Here is a 23,605-nt window from a genome sequence, read left to right as displayed (position 1 = left end):
GCTGTAACTATGAACAGTGAGATGGAGGGGTGAGTGACATGCTGCAGTAAGACCTCTGACCTGTTTTTGGCACTATAAGCACATAGGTTCTTTTTTAATTTTTATTTTTTGGAACATCTGAATAGAGGTAGAGAGTTTTCTCAAGGACTCTGGGTGCTGAGAATGGCCAGGGCAGACCACACAAGGCATGCTGAAAGGCAGGCTTGTGCCCGAAATGTTTCGGAGGCCATTATAGAAGCCTCCGAAACATTTCAACCACCGGGGCCATTTTGGCTTTCGGAGGCAGCATGGGTGCTCCCTTAAGGGAGGGGAAGGGTGCACTTACCCCTCCCGCCGCATTCCCCCTGCTGGTGCTCCTTTGTATCAAAGCCCCTTGGGGCGGCAGTGTACTTCCCTGCCGTCCTGTTGCCATCCTTGGCCAGAAGTGACTGGAAGTACCTGGTGTGCATTGCGCCCATCGCGTGTGCAGGGCAGACTTGGGAGGTCTCTCCAGGATGTTCTGTGAGCTCACAGGGGGCATCCTGGAACTTCTGGGGGCCACACGGCCCCCGATCTCCACAGCCCCCACCGGTTCCATGCAAGTATATATATTAAATGATATAAAGTGTTCCTTAGAAAACGTGCAGCATTCATACCTCTTCCTACCAAGTACTCACAGCCTACCCTAAACTTACATGGAATGGGACTGCAGGTCAAGGGGCATCTTCCATGCAACTATAAATCCTGGCAGCTCAGCCCAGCCACAAACCACATATTTTGAAGAGCCATTTTCATACTGCTCCTGTTGGCATAGCCTTTCCCACTCATTCCACTTCGAAAGCTCTTGGAGCTTTTGTTTTTAGAAAAGGCATTTAGATAGGATTTAACTGTTCACCAATGAAATAGTGGCCTCCTTCTAGAGAAGAAACATCTTGAAGGTTTTAAATAGTGGCACAATAATTCAATCTACATGACTACAATGTTTTATTTTACACACATTATTTATTTACGAAACATTTTATTATTAATATACATTTATTATACAGGGGTGTTTTTTTTTGCCGCTCTTGCCTTATTCCCCCTCCAAAGAACAGTTGTGGCATGAAAGGGGCAAGGCACACGCTAGTGGAAGTGTAGTACAAAGGGGGAAAATTATTTTTAATCACCCAAAAGTCTTTGTAAGCTTCTCTCTGCTCACTTTATATTTTTGACTTGGGGTTCCCAATTTTCCCCAGGAAGGTCATGGCAGTGGATTGATCATCGGTAATAAACATTAAGAAGGGATGATCATATCTGATGATAGGAGGAGGGGGAGAGGGCATGAAATAAGATCCTGGTAGAGTCACAATAACAGCGACTCCTGCTGCTTCAGTGCCTGTTTCGTGTACATCCAGCGCAGCCTTGTGAGTAGCCTGTGGGGAAAGAACACATTAGCCTCCCTGCATTCACAGCTGAAAATAGAAGCACATGTACAATAACACACCAGTATTGTCATGCTAACCAAAGTCTTCTCTAGCACTGTTCTGCTCTTTGCCCTCATGCTGAGAAGCCGCTGATAAGAGGGTGGTGGTATACCTTGAGGAGCAAGCAAGTGACGGAGAAGCACCTGCACTACTTGATTTGAAACGGCCAATGAGGATTAACCGGGAGGGAATTTCCACAATGCTTTTTCGGGCACTTTCATGCTCCGCTTTGTGATGGATGGAATCATCACTTCAGCACGGTCTCTGTGGTGGCGGCTGCTAAGCCAAAGGTCCTGGATTGGGCCTGTCCAGAGACCTGAGCAGGCAAGCCGCTTTCGTGCGCCTGCGCAGTGTGAGTCTTGAGTATGGCAAGCCGGTGACATCACGGGCTTGCAACACTTGCGATTTACACTGCACAGGCACATCAAAGTGACTTCTCTGCTCAGGTCTCCGGCCAGGCCCAGTCTGGGACCATTGGCTTAGTTGCCACCACAGAGACCCATGGAGGGTCCCTGAAACCCCCCAGGGAGGCAACCCCCTGAGAAGGGTCCCTGAAACGAGAGTTGTCATTGGCACTGGTGCATTTCAGATTTCCCAGATGGCCCTGTCCCTGACATACAAATGTCTGAGAGCTTTAAAATGATACAGTCAACTGTCGCAGCACTAGGGATGTGCAAATGAACTGGTTCTAACCTTGGTTCGACTCTAACCGGGGTGGCGGTGGTGGTGGTTTCCAAGTGGTCCAGGTTCGAGTTGCACCAACCCTCTAAAATGGGGAGCCGGCCTGAGGTGAAACTGTAATTTTACCAGTGGTCTACTGGTAAAGGGGAATCCACGAGGATTCCCCTTTACCATTAAAGGGATGGGGGGGGGGCTTCCCTAGGGCTAGTAGGGGGCTTCCCTAGGGATGGGAAAGGGGAGTCTGATAAGGATTCCCCTTTACCTGTAAAGAGGCAGGGGGACTTCCCTAGGGCTAGAGGCGATGGGGGAGGGGGGGTCAGGGGTATTTAAATGAAGGATCTGCTGTGGCTGCAGCCATGGGGGGCAGCGGGGCAGGTGTGGCTTGCCCCATCCATACCAACCTCCTCCAGAGTAGCCTGGGCCAGCAGGGGCAGAGGGGAGGGGGAGGCCAGGTGGGTGCTGACTACCACTCAGCCCACAAAACAATTGGGAGATTTTTTTAAAAAATGATTTTTTGAATTTCTTCTGGGTCAGTAGGTCAACCCTACTAACCAAGAAAAATTCAAAGAATAATAATTAAATATTGCTCAGTTGCCCAATTGTTTTGCAGGTTGTGTGACCTGCCCTAGATAGCACCCACCACACTCTACCACCCAACCTGCCTTGGTGCCCCTAGGCACTACTCATAAGGCATAATGGGGTGATTTGATTTCCCCATTATTCCCTATGGTCAAAACAGCTTTCGGGGCCACACAAATACAAAAAAGGGAATCTCCCAGTCCCAACCCCAAACACGGTGAAAAAGAGAGCCCGGAAAAAACCCCGATGACCCAGAATTGCCTGCCACAGTGCAAGCTGCCCGCACTGCATGGTTGGCACAAGTTGTTCTCCCACACACACAATTCTGTCTCCATTGCAACAGAAGCAGCAGCACCCTTTTTGCTAGCAGAGCTGAAGCAGAAGAACAACCTCTTCAGCCACATTTTGACTGAGTGTACATCTTGCATTTGTTGGCAAACAAATGTTGGCAAACAAATGTTAGAAATGTGGACAATGTGAAGGAACTTTTTTCCATATGTGGTGATCATGCGGGAAGGCAAAGGCCCTTTGGGGATATGATATATAATGAGTTGAAGAAAAAATTTTAAATGACATTTCCTAAGAGGCCAGAATCCTTCCTGCTGGGAATAACTCAAGGAGAGTTCTCCAGAAGAAATTTAACATTTTTATGTATGCAACCATGGCAGCTAGAATAGTATATGCGCAGAAATGGAAAGACAATAAAATGCCCTCAAAAGAAGACTGGTTGATAAAAATTTTGGAATACGCTGAGATGGCAAAACTCACAGCACTTATAAGGGATGAAAACTTGGAATGTTTCAAAGAAGATTGGGAACCATTCTTACTTTATTTAAAGAACTATTTTTCTAACATGGACCTTTCAGCAGGGTTTGAAATTTAGTAATAACAGCAGGTTGGGTAGGCTAAAATCGAATTTGCAATGTGGAGTATATATGTTTTGCATTACTATAGCAATGGTTTATATGTATAGCTAACATGAACTGTGCAGATTGGTAAGCGGGAAGTCAATATTTATTTAATTAAATGTAATTGGATTGTTAAGATACTGTAAAAACCAATAAAATTTTAAAATGGAAAAAAAAGAGTGTATATCTTGCAATGCAGAATGCAGATAATCATCAAGAAAATATTACATACACTAGAAAGCGCTGAGCTCCACTGACCATTGCTTCTTGCCACAACACCACCATCTCAAACACCAAACATCAACAAGTCTCAGGCAACCAAGTTCTGCCTTTGTCCATCTGGGATCCAGCAAAAGCAGATAGCTGTTCATAATAAATCACAGCAGCAGCAATAGCATGGCAAGATATTAGACAGTGCTGAGAAAAGGAAAACCACACATACTTGATAAGAAGTCTTCTTTCTTCTCCTCATCTCTGGAATAAGTTGGCTTCAGATTGGCTGGGCCCTGGCTGTTCTGACAGCCTTCCAGGCTGACATATGTCAGGGCACCAGTCTACACTCATTTTTATTTATTTATTTAATTTATTTCTTACATTTATATCCCACTCTTCCTCCAAAGAGCCCAGAGCCCAGTGTGGCGTAGTGGTTAGAGCATTGGACTAGGACCGGGGAGACCCGAGTTCAAATCCCCATTCAGCCATGAAACTAGCTGGGTGACTCTGGGCCAGTCACTTCTCTCTCAGCCTAACCTACGTCACAGGGTTGTTGTGAAAGAGAAACTCAAGTATGTAGTATAACGCTCTGGGCTCCTTGGAGGAAGAGAAGGATATAAATGTAAATAAATAAATAAATAAATAAATAAATAAAATGTCAACAGCACTAATGGGCAGACTGTGACACAACATCTGATTTGGTGGTTGGCTAGGGTGGGCAAGCCAGCATTGGTGTTGCTACAGGTGGGAGTGACCGTGAGTCACTCACCATTCACATCCAGCTCCGAGTAGCCTAGCAGGTGAAGGCTGGCCTTCAGGAAGGGGTGTCACCACATCCCTGGCCATGGAGAGCACCCTCTCGCTCTGGACACTGCTTAGTGGCCATGAGGGGAACAGTCTGGCAACCGTCACCAAGTCCTGCTGTTGTGAACGGTCATAACCCATCATAACCAGAGGTACCAACTCAGAAGCATGATGAAATATAGGCCTGTGTCTGATTTATTTTAAGAGTTCAGTTCAATGTCTGAACTGGAGGTGAATCTCACGACTGCCTGGTCAATGATTTGTAGAGGCAGGGGAATGGAGCATTGTTTATCAGGGTCGCGGAAACTCACTGAGACAATGGGTCAGGCTTAATTACCAGTCTCACACTGCTGAAATTAACCTGTGTCCAGTAAAAGGATGCTTCTGCCTTAAGTCAAATGTGTTGATTAACTTGCCTCACTCATGCTTACCCTTTTGATGATACTTTGAATATTCTTTTGTTGCAAATACACACTAGATAGAGGTATACAAGGAATAATGTCTCACACAACCAGAACTAACTCCCTCTCACTAATTGCTAACTTTTAACACCTTCTGGGACCAGGCTAGCACATCTGGGATGCAGATTTGCTTTTGGACTTTGTCCCCTCCTCAAGATAACAGCTAACAGGAGATGAGAGTGAGATCTCTCTGGACTGATCAAATATCCTGAGCTAATTTTGGTAATTAAAAGACAATATTCCAAGGATAGCAGGAATAAATGCCTTTTGTGATCCAGAAGACTAAAAAGGGACATCAAAGGATGGAACCACTATAAGAAGGAGTCTCTGGACATGGCAGTTTAGCAGTTCTGTGCCTACGGGCATTCTGCTCACACTCTAGCTATCTTGTGCCTACAGCAAGATTTGCTCAGGAACTCTGCTCATGAACAGGAACTGCCTGTGACTTCTACTGCGCAGTGAGAAGTCAAGACTTTTCCCCAGCCATGGCACCTTCACTCTCTGCCTCGCTCTGAGCAAACTGTCTGCTTGACCACCAGAAGCCAGACCATCGCTCTGTTGCTGTTCCCAGCTACAGTCTCTCCTCTTCAGCTGAAAGATCCACCATTCTCCAGCCTGGTAAATATGCTGCTCCTACAAGCCTGGAATTCCTTCATCCCTTCCCCTTCTCCTGCTCCCTTCCCCTCGTCCCCTTACTAATTTCTGATCCCCCCAAAACCATACAAGCCCTGAGCCTTCCTCCCTCCCTCCCTCCCCCTTTTTCCGCCTGTATCTAAACTGTACTAGGCTCTAGGAAGATTTAATTGCACGCACATATGTCAGTCAGGCACACTGGGTGGAATATTGGTACTGGCTAGATGTTCTGTTTTAATACTGTTAGCAATTCTGCTTTGCTAGGTTGTTGTTAAGCCTTTTATGTTCAATAAAGCCCATTGAACCCTTTCAGGAGTGGTTTGATCTCCTTTCCTCTTGCGCCCAGATCACACACGGGTCACCATATAAAGAACTTGATGACATTATGGGCCAGACCTAATTTTGTATACTAGCTAATGAGCATATTTGGTGTATAAATCAGGCCTGGTCTGTAACACTGCCAGACTTCAAGGCATGTTGCCCAAAACGTCTCTGTCTCAGGGTCCGCCACCATCAGCTCCTAAAGGTACTGCAGAAAGCTCTCGGCACTGCTTTAGGGCACAGGTGGTGCCTTCCGTACCCCCTAGCAAGGTGCCAAGGCAATCCCATTTGAACCATAGGGTGGAACACATGGGTGGAAGTGCCAGCTGCATTGGTGCTGCTGGGAACACCATGCTGTTGGACCTGTAAGCGGTAGTCACGCTGCTGCTGGATGTGGACTGCATGCTCACAGTGGGTACTCCAGCACCTGCTCCTGGTTCAGACCCATCCTCCTCTCCTCTGCCTGCCTAGCCTCTTGAACCAGGAGGGCCTTCCACCTGGGCAGCTCACTGGGGTGACAGCATTGCATAGTAGGGTTACATAGGCAGGCCAAAATATGCTCTGCTAATTGACCCAACTTGCTGCTGAGTAGATCCACTGCTCCTGTCCTCAACTGACCTGCCAGGGCACATGCTTCCTCAGTGGCTCAGCATTTCTAAGTGTTGCTGCCTTGGCACACAAGGTGTTCATGTCAAGAAGGAATGGCTAGAGTTTTGAGACAAGCTTGGAAATGAGCTTCCAGGCCGCATTGGACAGGTCACACTCCGAAGCTACACTTCTTTCCCAGAGTGTGGATGGCTGCCCCTTGCTCCTGCAGGTGCTGCAGCAAAAGAAAGGTGGAGTTCTACTAGGTCTCAGCATCCCTAGGCTGAGCTCATGCTGCCTCTCCTAGAGCATCCGCCTACCCTTCTCGCACTAGTGGAAGTAGGCTGCTATCTTGTGGCACTTTCTCCACAAGAGCAGCTGTGGCAGCAGCAGCAGGCCCTCCAGAGGGGATGCCTTGATGTTCCCCCTGGCCCTAGCCTCCTTGAAGCCAAATGCATCAGTCATGACTAGGTGAAGAGAGTATGCCATACAACGTATGGACACAAACTGCAGCTGGTGGGCTGCCTATAACATGTTGGCACCACTGTTGGTAACTAGGAAGCCTCGGCAAAGGTTTGGTTGCCTGGATAGCCATTACTCGTTCTGGTGTCCGATAACCACCAACAGCTCATCCACCACATGGCCTGTGACCAGCGGCTCCACATGCAGCACAGCACACCTGGGCTTTGATGCATGGGAGGGGCTAGCTATGCCACCAGCAGCAGATGATCTCCCCTCTTTCTCCTACCCCCACCAGTGCACTGTGAGGGTCAGGAAAGCAGCCTGCATCCCACTATACCACTATAGCTGCATCCCACTATATGGTCCACAGATCATTCTGTAGTGAAGTAGAGGCAGGTGTTGGGCTCTACTGACTCCAGCAGCCCCGACAGAATTTCGCTGTGTGCCCGGTACAGGGAGGGCGCCACCCACCTACTGAAGGTGGTGCGTGAGTGCATCTGGTAGTTGGCGGCAAGCAACTGGAGCTGCCAGTTGAAGCTGTCATTCTCCACCATCTGGAATAGCAGGTCATCCAGAGCTATAATCTCTCCAATGGCTCAGGTACCAAGATGTGACTCTGGGCCATGGCTGCTCAACTTCGGCCCTCCTGCAAAAGTTGGCCTACAACTCCCATAATCCCTGGCTATTGGCCACTGTGGCTGGAGATTATGGGAGTTAAAGTCCAAAAACAGTGGGGGGGGGGCTAGGTTGAGCAGGCCTACTCTGGGCAGTAGCACATCCCTTGCCACCACTAGTCGAGGGCACACTAGGCCTAGTGCTTCCAGCAGAAGCAAGGACCCCCGGATGATGCCATTGGAGGTGCCTCCACATCAAAGGTGTCCCAAGATGCTTGGCGTCCTTGCCCCTCCTTAACTGTACCCTGCAGTGGATGGAGGCAGCATATGTAGGCTTTCCTTGGCAGTACTCAAAAAGCTCCCATACCATGCTGCTGTCGATCCTGGAACATTTGGGTGGTGATGGAACTACTGGGGTTGCTGATTCCTGCTGGGGGCCACCACCCTGATCCCCACCACCTTCTGTCCAGGGCTCAGAAGGTCCACGAACAACAGGAATGACTTCTTCCTGCTCTGACTCAGTCTCGGACTGGGCAGGGGTTGCACAGAGAAGAGGGATTAGTGAGGAGGAGGATGGTGACCTGGCTGCTGGGCTAGCAGCAGATGACAACTCCTCCTCCACTTCCATCAAGGAAAGAGCTTCTTCCCTGACAGTGGAGCCCCTCACCCTGCCCTTCTACCTCAGCTGCCAAAGGCAGCTGCACTGCAGGAGTAGGCAGCACCAAATAGGTGAGCCTGCATGTAATGACCTCTAGGGGGACAGCGGTGACTTGGGAACCAGCCCCTCTCACTGCCCCCACAACCAGCATCACCCCTCCCCCTGCCTGCAATCCTGCTCCTAGCTCTGCCCTGCATCCTCCTAGAGGACATCTCTTCCCCCAAACTAGGCCCTATTTTTTTTTAATACTCTAGTCTCTAAACAAAAAACAAGGGGTTTACTCTGTGTTGTTGTTGGTGGTGGGAGCTTACCAATATGATGTCTTCTTTCATTGTCTTCAGCTGGAGTCTGACCAGGAGGGAGCTTGGGCAATCAAGCCAAACAGCACACACTGGTACTTAACAGCCAGGGGTCCAGCAAGAAGGCCTAGCAGCAAGGGGGTCCAGCAGCAAAATAATTCAACAGAGCGGGGCCTCAGCAGCAAGGTAATACAGTATAGCAGGGGTCCAGCAGAGCAGGGGTCCAGCAGCAAAGCAAGGCAGCAAGGCAAGGCAGGCAGCAGCAATGCAGAAAGTTGAGGCAGCTCTCTCTCTTAGCAGGCACCTGCCCCCATCGCTGGCTGTAAAGTTGGCTGCCGGCGGTGACAATGGGTGTGCTTAAAGAACTTTGCAGCCAACGATGGGGGCAGGGGCGGCAGGGAGGAACCCTGCTGCCCCCAAAACGTTTGTTTAAAGACGAGCGCCGGAGGGGGAAGAGTGGCGGGAGGGGTAAGTACTACCCCCTGCCCTTAAAGTGACACTCCCCCCAGTGCCGGACCACGCCTCCATGGTGCACGGGCACATCCCTACTCTCTCTTCCTCCAGAATCCAGAGGCTGCCTGGCTTTAAATACACTTTGAAACTAAATCCTTTTTGCTCTCCCTCCCTCGTCCCTCCCCCTCCCCACCAATGGGGGCTGAGTTGCCTTGACAACACTCAGATTTGAACGATAACAAGCCAAATGGGAGAAAGGAGATTGCTGGCCAATCAGATGGCAGTGGCAGAAAACCACTCAGCAAGGGAGAAAACTTGTTAACACACAGAGAAAATGGCGGCCACAATGCTGCTCGAACTTTTGAACCAGTTCAAACTGGTTCTATTCTACCTGGGCTTGGTTCCGTTTGAATGTGGACTCTGGCCGCCTCTTTTTGAGGCCAGTCTGGTCCTCATTCAAACTAGGTTAACCTGCCTGGTTCAAATTGAACCTGCTTCAAATCAAGCTGGTTCTGCTCAAGCCTAATTGGAGACCCATTGGAAACCTCCCCCCCCCCCCGCCCGGGACCTACCCAAGTCTGATGCTGATGTCTGCATACTCTGCATGGAGAATACCTGTGGTGACCTAATAGAAGTCTGCTCCTGATGGGGTTTGGTCACCCCACCAGTTTGTTTATTTATATATTTATTTATTTATTTATTCGATTTCTATACTGATTTCTATACAGTTTATACTGATGTTTGATCAAACTGGCTCACCTTGACACTTTCTCTTACAAAAGCTTATTTATTTAAAATAAATTGGCTTCCATACAATGCTTAGAGGTAGTTTTGTCAGTGACATTACTTTAAATTCTGATCATGATGCATAGTATGGTCAAAAATGCTTGATTAAAGGGGGAAAACTAGGCCATGTTTTGCCACAATCCTATATGCATACTTACTTGAGAAACCCACAGATTGCCTCCTCCAGTAATCCCAGACAGATCAGCATTGGGACCAAAGACATCCTTCACACCCAGTTTGTTCATCAGTGGTATGAGATCATAGGATGTATGAATGGATAATTTCGGAAGAAACAGTTTTATTTTTCTGGTTAACACATTAAAAAAAAAACACCATTAACATGTACTTTATATGTTGAGTGACAAGTAATTTTATACACCCAGCAGTATACATAGCATTTGTAGTTTCTGAGCTTCATACAAGTTATTTTACTATTTTTATTCTACGGTCTTGGTTTTACTATCTTGAGCTGGGCTTGTGGTAGCAAGCATGACTTGTCCCCTTAGTTAAACAGGGTCCACCCTGGTTGCATATGATGGGAGACTTGATGTGTGAGCACTGTAAGATATTCCCTTTAGGGGATGGAGCCACTCTGGGAAGAGCAGAAGATTCCAAGTTCCCTCCCTGGCATCTGCAAGATAGGGCTGAGAGAAATTCCTGCCTGTAACCTTGGAGAAGCCGCTGCCAGTCTGTGTTGACAATAATGTGCTAGATGGACCTGTGGTCTGACTCAATATATGGCAGCTTCCTATGTTCTCTTATGATCCCACTCCCCTGGTTTATTTTCTGTTATCAAGAAAGTTCGCAACAAGGGAGGGAGAGTGAGTTATTAAACACAAAGAGGATGGAAGTTACATATTGCTAGACTAATAATTCTAATTAACGGAGAACAGCACTCAACAATATAGGGTAAGCATCAGTGCAGATTGATGCATCTTCCCTGTAAAAGCGAACCAGCCTGAAGATTACGGATGTGCACAGAGCTGGATCACGCAATTTGGCTTGAATCCAGACCAGATTCGAGCCACCCTGGGCGGCTCAGACTCGATTGAGCCAAGGCCCAGTACAGCCCGACCATCGAGCCAGGTCAAGGGGATTGACAGGTATACTTGTGAAGAGAGTCATGGGGGCTGGGGCAGTGGAGGCTAGGATGGTGGCAGCTGCGTTGGACGGTGGCAGGGGCTCCTTCCACCCACCATGGGTTCCCAAGTGACCAGGTGGCTACTTTGCTATGGCAGGGATGACAGAGTTGGCAGTAGGTGCTCCTTCCACCCCAGCCTCCCAAGTGACCAGACAGCCATGGATGTGGGGATGGTGGACAGGGAAGTGGCAGCTTCTTCCACCCTCTTACTAGCCTCCCAAATGAGTGGGAGGCCATGCTGAGACCTGTCTTAGGACTCTGCGCATGTGCACACATGTGCAGAGGCCCCAAACAGGCCATAGTGCAGCCTTCCAGTTATTTAGAAGTCTGGGAGGAGTTGGTGGAAGGAGCCCACACCAATGCCATCCCCACAGCTGTGGCCACTGCCCTGGCCACCACTGCAGGTTGCTTTTAAAGGTAAAAATACTTTAAGGCTATCTTTTCCCTTGCGCGCCCCGCACTTTACTCATGTGTTTCTTGAGTTCACTGACTCAAATAGAGGTTCTGATCATCTGTTGCTACTAGGGTAGGAGTTCTCTAGCCTCCGTAGCCCCCCTCATATGATTGTGTAAAAGACCCTAGTGTCAGCCTGCACATTGACAGGCATGTTTGCTTGGTGATGTGGGTTACACCAGAACAAATCTTGCCCTTCATTAAAGGAGTGATTTAGAACAGAAACTTTGGAATCCTATAACTTAATGGATTTATCTCAGATTAGCTAACAACCTTGCAAACTTCTTGATTTATTTTTTTTAAATAATGTAAACTGCTAGAAGTATAAGTTTAAAAATATGTTATTTGGGGACAAGAAATGGTCACAAACACTGAAAGGTGTAGAGCCGGTACACACGTACACTTTAACTGCCGTTAACGCTGCCAGAGTTTGTAACTGTAGTACGTCCTAACGCACAAAACTGCTCATAAGGGTCTAAAGTTAACTCCTGTTTTCCCTGACAAATTCCAGTTGGAACCTGAGGTTTTCTCCAAGGTTCGCCACCAACAACTAAGTTGTTAAAAAGAAAATTTTGCAACTTCTAACAGCCATTATTCACCAGAATTTTCTAGACCCAGATGTGCTCTTACCTCTGGACTTCAAGGCCGAAGTCCAGGGCCTCTACTCCCCCTGCGGGCCCCCAAATCGTCTTTAGTCTGTCCTGGATGGTGTGGTTTGTGCCCTTAAGAACCTATGTGTTGAAAAATGACTCTTAATTTGTAGCGGGGAATGGGAGTGCGCCTTCAAAGGCCTTTAGGTCCAGGCTCCCAAATTACCTAGGTGCACCTCTGTCTAAATCTTGCTCTGATTATGCCCCTTGCTCTGATTATGTAAACCTTGCTCTGATTATGTAGATTCTGAATGCCAGAATTCCTATGGACAGTACAACAAATATTGATTTTATGATGAATAGAATTATCAGGCTTTATGTTAACAGAATTGTATTATATTAATAGAACGATTTAGATGAAAAGAATATTGACTATTAATAATAATAATAATAATAATAATAATAATAACAACAACAACAACAACAACAACAACAACAACACAGTCAAACAGGTGTTATTGACTGGTTTGTTTTATCCAGACATCAAGTCCTTCCCAAGGACCTGGGATGGCTGAATTTTATTGTCAATGTTGTTGCTGTTATTATTATAGATATCATCGCAGAATATAGGCTGTTCCCAGTAAAGTTGCTTTTTGTAATAGGCTAATGGTGATTTCTGTGGCCCACACAGTGGCCCACCAGGTGCCTCTAGGCAGCCCACAGGTAAGAGGTATGTGCATGCCCTTTCTCCTGCTTACCTGTTTCTAACACTTGTCATCCATTTAGTTAAAATTTCTTTCTGCAACTGCTTCTCCACATCATTCATTTTCCCTTCATCTGGCAGAATGAACCATGCAGAGGCTTTTCCTTTGTAAGGCATTTTCACCACCCAGCAAGACAGATCTTCATCACGGAGAACCTGGAAGTATGCCTCTTGAAACATCATGTTGACTTTCACAGTTGTGCTTCCATTTACAAAAAAATCTTCTTCCTTGGTCATGTACGCGTGAAAAGGATTTTTCCAGTAGCCTTATCAGAAAAAAATGGGCAATTTAATAGTGTAAATGATAATTCCTACATAAACATTGTATTACTTTTAATACTACTACTACTTATAATTCCTTAACTGGCAAATTTCTGTATCATTGCTGCATACATAATCATGTGAGTTTAGTAAAAGGCAATGCCAGGAATTAAGTGATTAAGAAATCCAAATATATGGAAACAAATTACGGAATCCTCCTAGTTATCAAAACACTGTATAAAAAGAACACTAGGGGATAAAGCAGTGAGACACTGGTTAAAACATTCACAGAATGGTGGGTCAGAATATCCTGTGTATCGCAAATATCTCTTTCCCCACAGTCTTCCCTAACTGAAAACTACAATGAAACATGCCACACATCTCATGGTTTTACTCAGTAACCACCCACAACAGCTGGAAAATAGCTCCCACTAGGGATGTGCACAAAACTGGAAAAGCCAGTCCGAGTTCTAACTGAGCTAGATCGAAAGGGCTTGGAGGTCTATTGGTAAATGGCCAAGTCAAGGGGGGCAGAGCAGGCAGGAGGTGAGTAACAAGGTACCTTAGAAGTTCTGCCACTGATGAATACAGCACCCACGGGTTGGGGGCAGCTCCCCACACCCCTGCTGGTCTTTCCCTGAGTAGCCCAGGCTGGTTCAGTCCCAGTTTGGACTGCTGCGCAGGTGTGAATATTTCTACCACATTAAATATTTATTATAATTCTTAAACTTACCTTGGAAGAAGATATAGTTCAATATAACCATTACAGCATTTTCATCAAGGTCATCCAAAGCATTGTCTATTTTTCCATGTGTTTTGTTCTGCACATAATTATTTATCTTATCTTTAGCTATGGTAGAATTCTTAAAGTTGACAGAAAAGCCTTCGGCTGCATACAACGTTTTGACATCATCCAGAAATTTAGGTAATACTTTCAATGACTCATTAATGAACAAGGCATTTCCTATGTTCACCTTTGCTTTGTTTCCTGGACGGTTAAGCACTTCGATGACCTGGCGGAATCCATTCTGTATCTCCATCTCTTTAATCTCTGTCAGGTTAAATGTAAGTCCTTTGTAAATTTGAGAATGGGTTTCAGCTTTAGCACCCAGGCACAGCAACGCAAAGGCTGTGGAGATACTTAAGGGAGATAGAAAAACATTTTCGGCAGTTGAATTAGTAATTATTTCCTTGTAGAGTCTGGTTGCAAAATCAGCATTATTGGGAGCTATTTTTTGATAGTTTGTGATACTGGGCACTTCATGTGAAATTTCATGTCCATCACCATCCTGGAAACTGTGGTCTTCTGGGTCTTTAGGATAACAATGGATTTGTAGAGCAAAAATCAGTAACAAGGAGACATAGATGATGCACTTCATTGTGATTTGGAATATGGAATTTGCTAAAAAAAGAAAAAAGGAAAGAGAAAATGATGAACACACACACACCCCCTGGAAGATTTATGTATTGTTACCAGTGGTGGCTGGTGATGATGCCTCTGGTGGGCAGGGCAGCAAGTGGCACCTTTAAGTATAAATTAGTAGATGTTTACCTTTGCTCTGGCTGCTCCTACAAGCGGCTCCAAGCAGCAGCATGCTGCCCAGCACTCCGTGTGGTGGGGGATTGGCTCCGTCACTGGCTTCCTCATGGCCAGTCCCCTGCTGGCAGCCATGTGAGTGGCCGAGCTGATTCCTCGCTGCAGGGAGTGCTGGAGGCATTCTGCTGCTTGGACCAGCTTCCAGGTGCCGCTGGAGCGGAGGTAAACATCGACTAATTGTGCTTAATGGCGCCCGCACCGGCAGCTACTATATAGTACACTGTATACACTGTATAATATAGTGCACTGATCATATGCATGATTCAGGATCCAACCTCACTGAATGAGGGGAGAGAACAAGAGGGGTCGATGGTGTATCACATACCAGTTAAACACCCCCCCCTTTGGTTTGCCAAATAACTTTCAGCTACTCAGGTGCCTTCAGAATGGCAAATTATCATTTTCTGACAGAAAGAAAGATTTGTCAAGACAATGAGGGACTTTGTTTCTCTGATCTTGAAAACAGAGGATTTTGTTCCTAAACTTGGTTATACAATTGGATAAATTCTATTTTGTTCATAAATATGGTTGTAAAATTAAATAGATTCTATCAGTCACTGGTAAAACGTCAACAACAAGAACAGAAACCACCACCACCATAACAGAAGCCTCAATTCATTGCCCCTCCTGCCCCGCATATAGCAATAGCACTTACATTTATATACCGCTCTATAGCTGGAAGCTCTCTAAGCGGTTTACAATGATTTAGCATATTTCCCCCCAACATTCTGGGTACTCATTTTACCGACCTCGGAAGGATGGAAGGCTGAGTCAACCTTGAGCCCTAGTCAGGATCGAACTTGTAACCTTCTGGTTACAGGGCGGCAGTTTTACCACTGCACCACCAGGGGCATATGTTCCTTAAGGTCTGGTTCCTCTGTTAGTCATACCCCTAAGGAGCCATCTATGCATTTGCAAATTATTCCTCTGTGAATAAATTTATGAGGTAGCATTTCTGAACTGGATAATATTCTCTTAAGAATTCTCCTCCCCACCCAGGTGCAGTTTTTTTTAAAAAAAACAGTGGTTGGAGAATATTCTCGTCCATGTCTAGTTCTGAGAGGAGGAAGGGCCACTATAGACAGATAGGAAAGGAAAGGTGGGGGGGGGGGAGAGAGAGAGAGAGAGAGAGAGAGAGAGAGATTGATTGATTCTGGGAAGTAACCAGCAGCCAAGAATGAGCAGCAAGGGGGAAAAGGCACTCTATACTCCTTGCTGGACTTCTTTCACATCTCCCCCTCATCTTGTACCCCTGCCCACATCTTTCATAGCCCCAGAGGTACATGTGCCCCATGTCGAGAAACCATGTGTCAGATGACCTACCGTCAAGGGAAACCTACCCTGGCCACATAAATTGATGCTGCAGTGTTGGCCTCAAGCTTCCTTGTGCCATCTTATGTGGAAATTAAAGTGCTTTTCTGGGAATGTGAGAAGTTGACTTGCAAACATGCTCTCTGAAATGTTGCATCCCTAATGATGACCCATGGACAAAAAAAGTATATTCAGTCTGACTATGTATGTCATACTTACAGAACCAGTAAAAGACTCTTACGGCATTTAGCTGGACTGCATACTCCTTTCTTACCCTTTTAAATGCTAGGTTTATATAATGCCTGGTATTCTTCATTAACCATTAAGTGGAGCAGATATATTTAGATGATCAAAGTGAGACAGAGAGCAAAATGTGATGAAACAGATTTGGCATTTGTCTTTGAAGTTTGTGCAATCATATCAGCAGTCTAGATAAGGGGCCATTTGAACAGTTGCAACTCTGATGGCCCCAAGCCATTTAGTAGGCCATTTTGAACCGGTGGGACTATTTTTATACCCCAAAAACTTTCTGTCCGGCGAGGCCGGCTGTCCTTACCTCCAAAGACATAGTGGTGAGAGGGCCCAAGGTGACAGAGACGGGTGGCAGCTGGGGAGAGACGGAGGAAAGACTGCCAACGGGCAGGGACTCAGTTCCAGTGGAGGAGGAGCTGAGCCCTGATAGGACTGAAGGGGAGGCATACGAGGATAACATCAGCAGCATGCCTCCCGAAGGGAGGGGGTCTGAGCAGGAGGAAGGAGAAGGGGGAGAGGCATTGGTAACAGCTGTAAGGGGTAATCAATTACAGGTAATAAAGAGGGGCATTGGCCCCATAATTGGGGGCAGTTGATGCATAGCCTCCTATATAAGGAGCCAGCCAGGGATGAGAAGGAGGCTGGTGGAGAGTGTCAGGGGCCCCCAGAGAGGGGCAGACTCAAGGAACAAACAGCCTGGGACAAAGGAGGCAGAGGGTGACACTCAATCCCCTCCCTGTGCCTGCTCTGAAGCCAGTCCCGATAAGACTAGCCAGGCTGGGTAGAGGAGACAGGGACGTTTAGCCGGAAATAAGGGCATGCTTTTGAATATGTAGTGGTGCAGCCTGATGTCTCAAGGAGGACCTATGCAATGGAGACTACAAGAGTACTTCCAGCAGAATGCAGGAAATAGTGAAGTTGACGCAGAGCTGCTTAGTCCACACACCAAAACTAGAAAGGAGCGTGGCAGCGGCTAACAAGCAGAAAAATGAGGTTAACGAAGTGCTTGCTCCATTAACCTCATTTAAAGGGAGGGGGAATTAGGCGGGCTAGCTGCCTTGGAACCACAGGGCTCGCCTGTGAGCCTGGTGGTTCTGACAATCACCGGGAAGCCAGCTAGGCTCCCTTAGCTCGCTTCCTGGTGATCGTCAGAACAGCTTCTAAGTCTTGCTTCTCTTTGGGAATTTAATAACTGTTTCCTCTTGCAAGCTAAATTCACCTTGAAAGATGGTAGTGTCTGCTCAATAGTCTGAGGCACTGCACAGATCTGTGCTCCTGAGTTTGGGCAGATGAAACCGGCTCCTCCCAGATATCAGACCTAGTGTTTGGAAAGAGTAAATCCTTCAGAAGCATCAGACCTTGCAGAAACAGGAATTTTAGCCTCTAGAAGATCACATCAGGCAGCACCCACACATCTCAGCTCCGTTAAGCTTGGCATCAATGGATCAACCAGCAACTATTTGTATCTGGTCTTCTCCCACTTCTCTTGATGGGATACAGCCCAACAACAGTGGGATTGGAGCTTGGTTCCAGGTGGAGAGAGAAAGAAGATAGTGAAGCTGTTCACACGAGCAGCCCTATATGGGCTTGCACAGCCTTAAAAACATAAGAACAGCCCTGCTGGATCAGGCCCAAGGCCCATCTAGTTTAATATCCTGTTTCACACAGTGGCCCACCAGATGCCGCTGGAAGCCACAGACAGGAGTTGAGGGCGTGCCCTCTCTCCTGCCATTACTCCCCTGCAACTGCTACTCAGAGGCATCCTGCCTTTGAGGCTGGAGGTGGCCCACAGCCCTCTGACTGGTAGCCATTGATAGACCTCTCTTCCATGAAATCATCCAAACCCCTCTTAAAGCCATCCAGGTTGTTGGCTGTCACCACATCCTGTGGCAGAGAGTTCCACAAGTGGATCACATGTTGTGTGAAAAAGTACTTTGTTTGTTGGTCCTAGATCTCCTGGCAATCAATTTCATTGAGTGACCCCTGGTTCTAGTGTTGTGTGAGAGGGAAAAGAATCTCTCTCGCTCCACTTTCTCCACACCATGCATGATTTTATAGACCACTATCATGTCTCCCCGCAGTCGTCTTTTTTCTAAACTAAAAAGCTCCAGGTGTTGTAGTCTTGCCTCATAAGAAAGGTGCTCTAGGCCCCTGATCATCTTGGTTGCCCTCTTCTGTACCTTCTCCAGCTCAACAATGTCCTTTTTAAGATGTGGTGACCAGAACTGTACGCAGTACTCCAGGTGTGGTCGCACCATCGTTTTGTATAAGGGCATTATAATGTTAGCCGTTTTATTTTCAATCCCCTTTCTAATGATCCCTAGCATGGAATTTGCCTTTTTCACAGCTGCCACACATTGAGTCGACACTTTCAACGAACTGTCAACCACAACCCCAAGTTCCCTCTCCTGGTCCGTCACCGACAGCTTGGATCCCATCAGCGTATACTTGAAGTTGGGGTTTTTCGTCCCAATGTGCATCACTTTACACTTGCTAACATTGAACCGCATTTGCCATTTTGTCGCCCACTCCCCCAGTTTGGAGAGATCCTTTTGGAGCTGCTCACAATCCATTTTGGATTTCACTACCCGGAAGAGTTTGGTATCATCTGCAAATCTGGCCACCTCGCTGCTTACCCTGCTTCTAGATCATTTATGAATAAATTTAAAAGTACCGGTCCCAGTACAGATCCCTGGGAGACCCCACTTCTTACTTCCCTCCATTGTGAAAACTATCCATTTATACCTACCCTCTGTTTCCTGTCTTTCAACCAGTTAGCAATCCACACATGTACTTGTCCCCTTATCCCATGACGGCTAAGTTTCCTCAGGAGTCTTTGATGAGGAACTTTGTCAAAAGCTTTTTGGAAGTCCAGGTATACTATGTCAACAGGATAACCTTGATCCACACACTCGTTGACACTCTCAAAGAAGTCCAAAAGGTTGGTGAGGTAAGATTTATCTTTGCGGAAGCCATGCTGGCTCACTCCCAGCAGGGCCTGTTCTTCTAAGCGCTTTACAATTTTATCCTTGAGGATGCTTTCCATCAATTTGCCTGGAACGGAGGTTAGGCTAACCGGCCTGTAATTTCCCGGATCGCCCCTGGATCACTTTTTGAAAATCGGTGCTACATTTGCTACTCTCCAGTCCTCTGGTACAGGGCCCGATTTCAGGGATAAGTTAAACATTTTAGCAAGGAGGTCGGCAATTTCACATTTGAGTTCTTTGAGGACTCTTGGATGGATGCCATCCGGCCTGGTGATTTGTTAGCTTTCAGTTTTTCCAGACAGTTTAGAACATCATCCCTTGTCACTTCTATCTGACTCAGCTCTCTAGCCTCCATCCCTAAAAAGCCTGGTTCAGGAACAGGTATATGCTCAGTATCCTCTGCCGTGAAGATAGACGCAAAGAACTCATTCAGTTTCTCTGCAACCTCCATATCCTCCTTAATAATCTCTTTCACTTCCTCATTGCCTAATGGTCCAACTGCCTCCCTGGCAGGTTTCCTGCTTCTGATGTACTTAAAGAAGTTTTTGTTATTCCCCTTGATACTTTTGGCTAAATGTTCCTCAAACTCTCTTTTTGCCTCCCTTATTGTCACCTTGCACTTCTTTTGCCAGAGTTTGTGTTCCTTTCTGTTCTCCTCATTTGGTCAGGCCTTCCAATTTCAGAAGGAACTCTTCTTCCCTTTTATGGCTTCCTTGACGGTACCCGTTAGCCATGCTGGCATCCTTCTGGACTTAGTGGTACCTTTCTTCCTTTTGGGTATACAATCTAACTGGGCTTCTAGTATTGTGGTTTTGTGTAAACGCCATGCACTCTGGAGCGAAGTGACTCTCCTGATTTCCTCCTTCAGCTTTCTTTTCACCATACTCCTCATTTTGGAGAAATTTCCTCTTCTGAAATTCAAAATATCTGTGTTTGACATCCTTGGAGATTCTCTCCCTGCATGTATGCTGAATGTGATGGCACTGTGGTCACTGTTCCCTAAAGGGTCGATGACACTGACATCATGCACCAGGTCCTGGGTGTAACTCAGAATTAGATCCAAGGTCGCCTTCTCTCTGGTTGGTTCCATGACCAACTGTTCTAGGGCACAGTCATTTAGTGTATCTAGAAATTTGACCTCTTTGTCCTGACTTGAATGTGAATTTACCCAGTCTATGTGTGGGTAATTGAAATCACCCATAATTACAGCCCTGCCTCTCCTTGACGCCTCCCTGATTTCCTCCTGCATCTCCCAGTCACTGTCAGCATTATGATCCGGAGGGTGATAGAACGTCCCCAGTAGCACGTTCCCTTTCCGGCCTTGTATAGTCACCCACAGGGTTTCTGTGGAGGACTCCAGTCCACCTAGGTTTTCTAGCTTGTTAGATTCTATCCCTTCTTTAACATACAGTGCTACCCCTCCTCCAAGGCGCCCCTCCCTGTCCTTCCTATAGAGTTTATACCCAGGGATAACAGTGTCCCACTGGTTCTCACTGTTCTACCATGTTTCTGTTATGCCTACTATATCTATTTCTGCGTTAGCAACTAAGCACTCCATCTCACCCATCTTGGCTCGGAGGCTTCTGGCATTGGCATACAAGCACCTATACACTGAATCTCTCCCCTGATGTATGCTATTCTTTTGACTCTTTGACCTGATGGCACAGGCTCCCGTCTGCTCTTTATGCGGTTCTGCTCTGTCCCCTTCTGTTTTATCTGAATTCTTTGCAGCCTCACACTTTAAAGGATGGCTTTTGCCAAACGGGATACTGCCCAGCTCCCATCGGCTGTTCCCCAGGCGTCATTTTAAAAGCTGCTCTGCAACCTTTATGATTTTAAGTGCCAGCAGTCTGGTTCCATCTTGGTTCAAGTGTAGCCCATCCCTTTTGTACAGGCCTTGCTTGCCCCAAAATGTGTCCCAGTGCCTAACAAATCTAAACCCCTCCTCCCGGCACCAATGTCTCATCCACGCATTGAAACCCCTCAGCTTTGCCTGTCTCACTGTACTTGTGTGTGGAACAGGTAGCATTTCTGAGAATGCTACCTTGGAGATCCTGGACTTCAAAATGCTAGCTATTAGCCTAAATTTGGCTTCCAGGACTGCCCAACTGCATTTCCCCACATCGTTGGTGCCGACGTGCACCACGACAGCTGTCTCCTCCTCAGCACTGCCTAGGAGCTTATCTAGACGCTGCGTAATGTCCACAACATTCGCACCAGGCAGTCAAGTCACTGTGCGGTCAACACGCGGGTCACAAACCCATCTCTCTATCCCTCTAATGATTGAATCACCAACTACAAGGAGGCTCCCAACCCCCAGAGGAGTATCCCCCGTGCAAGAGGATATGGGCTCATCATCCACGGAAGGGGTCCCTTCTAAAGGAGCATTTCCCTCTTCCTCAGACCGATGTCCTCCTCGCCCAAGACCTTCATTCTCCCTGACAGCAGAGGAGCTACCAGCCCTGGAGTGGGATGCCTCTATCACATCCCTGAAGGTCTCATCCACATGCCTCTCTGTCTCTCTGTGCTTCTCCAGATCCACCACCTTGGTCTCAAGGGAACGGATTTGTTCCCTGAGAGCCAGGAGCTCCTTGCACCGAGTACACACCCATGACTTCTGCCCATGGGGCAAATAGTCATATATATGGCACTCTGTGCAATACACTGGGAAGTGCCCCTTCCCCTGCTGACCTTCTATCTTCATACTGTTTTTGTTTGCTCTTTACAGTATTTAGGGAGCTTATTGTCCGTTTATTAGATAGTTTATTAGGATAGGTCTCAGCTGTAATGGTCAACTATTTAACTGTCCAAACAGCCTTTCCCAAGAATATGAGGGATACGAGGGAGGGATATGTACTTACGTTCTTTTCTCCACCAGGCTCCTTGTGATCCTTGTGATCGCAGGGGCTTGTTCCAGGCTCCCCTGCACACTTTCCACTAAACTCCTGCAAAACTCCTACGTCCTGTTTGCTATCCCTGTTCGCTGTGCTCTCGGGCCTTCACCTCATATGTAGAGTAGGCTTCCAACTGTCACACAGGATGTGAGTCAAAGGAAAGGAATGTGGGGCCTCTCCCAGCCCTAGCTGACTCCACCCCCTCCAGGCACCCACTAAGTAAACACTGGAGTTAGGTAAGAACTCCTAAGAACTCCTAGCCCTGTGATATCTTAACCCTAACAAATAACCCTAACAAGTAACACACACACACACACACACACACACACACACACACACACACACACACCCCTACCCCTTAAAGAGAAACAGCCCCTGCAAAACTCCCCTGTTCCTGTTAGTTTGTTTGAAGGGGAAAAGGCTAGATGTTTAGAAAGGCTTGCTCACCTTCTCAGCGGTGTCTGCTCTTCCCAGAGTAGCCTTCCAACCTGGATAAGGCTGCTCATGGGGCTGTCCTGCCAGTTAGCCAGAGTTTTTTTACCTTGACTTTTACTGAGGTAGAAGGGTGCAAGTGTGCCCTTCTACCCAGGCGCGCCCCAGTTGTGTGGCTGCTCTGGCTGCCTGTGCCCAAGCAGCCACCGAGCCAGGCAACTAGAACTCCCAGCAGCAGGGAAATCCCCCAATGCACCATGCTGTGCATTGTGGGATTTCTGGCCTCCAGATTGCCATGCCGCTCCTGGCAGTGTGGCTCATGTGGGTATGTGAGTGGCACAGCCAAAGAGAACACAATCATCTGTGGGGGAGTGTAGGTGCGATCCTGCCTTCCTCCCACCCTTCCCAGCCCTGTACCATTAGGTCATGTGAATGACCTTATTTGTGGTGGGATGTGTGGCACTGAGCAGTCTGCTGAACCCTCACTTGCCAGTGAAGATACTGAGGGTTACATGACAGACAGGAATAGCAGAAGATGGCGTAGTCCAACAACATCTGGGGGCCCAAGGGTTTCTTAACCTTGGGCCCCCAGATGTTGTTGGACTACAACTCCCAGAATTCCCAGACATAGCCTTTGCGGTTGAGGATTCTGGGAGTTGTAGTCCAACAACATCTGGGGGCCCAAGGTTAAGAAACCCTGGTGTAGAGCACCACAACCAATGTATTACTTGCCCAGTGCAGACATCGTACATGAACACACAGGGGATGCATGAGAAACAATGATATAAACAATAGAGGGAATCTTCATGCTTGCAGTCATAGAAGATATTTTGCACATCTTTCTTGAGAAAACCAATTGAGAGACTGAATGCACATTTCTGCAAGGGAATGAGAGGCATCCTGAGAAAATATAAATGTGGATGCCCTTTGAGCTAATATAACTGTGTGCATCTTGGCCTCCTAATCCTGGCTGGTGTGTTTCATGCCAATCATGAAGTGCTGCGGGGACTGTGGACAACTTGTTT

At 47.1% G+C, this 23,605-nt stretch overlaps 1 protein-coding gene across 3 annotated transcripts; it reads right to left on the bottom strand.

The window, feature by feature from the left end:
* Positions 1–961: 961 nt before the first annotated feature.
* On the bottom strand, positions 962–22,277 carry LOC128340664 (alpha-1-antitrypsin-like). Of its 3 annotated transcripts, XM_053286085.1 has the most exons (6): positions 22,116–22,270; positions 17,487–17,585; positions 13,841–14,509; positions 12,842–13,112; positions 10,058–10,205; positions 962–1,391 (listed from the first exon to the last, which is right to left on the bottom strand). In XM_053286085.1, exons 3-6 carry the CDS (start codon positions 14,484–14,486, stop codon positions 1,179–1,181), a joined length of 1,278 nt encoding a protein of 425 aa, XP_053142060.1. In that variant the 5' UTR covers positions 14,487–14,509; positions 17,487–17,585; positions 22,116–22,270; the 3' UTR covers positions 962–1,178. The 3 variants fall into 3 exon arrangements, with proteins under 3 accessions (XP_053142060.1, XP_053142059.1, XP_053142061.1); XM_053286084.1 differs by lacking the exon at positions 17,487–17,585; XM_053286086.1 differs by lacking the exon at positions 17,487–17,585 and having other exon boundaries at positions 1,282–1,391; positions 10,058–10,123; positions 22,116–22,277.
* Between the last annotated feature and the right edge of the window lie 1,328 nt (positions 22,278–23,605).

This window comes from Hemicordylus capensis, chromosome 1 (assembly GCF_027244095.1).
Source record: "Hemicordylus capensis ecotype Gifberg chromosome 1, rHemCap1.1.pri, whole genome shotgun sequence".
Classification (NCBI taxonomy): Eukaryota; Metazoa; Chordata; class Lepidosauria; order Squamata; family Cordylidae; genus Hemicordylus; species Hemicordylus capensis.
This window is presented reverse-complemented; position numbering and strand designations above follow the sequence as displayed.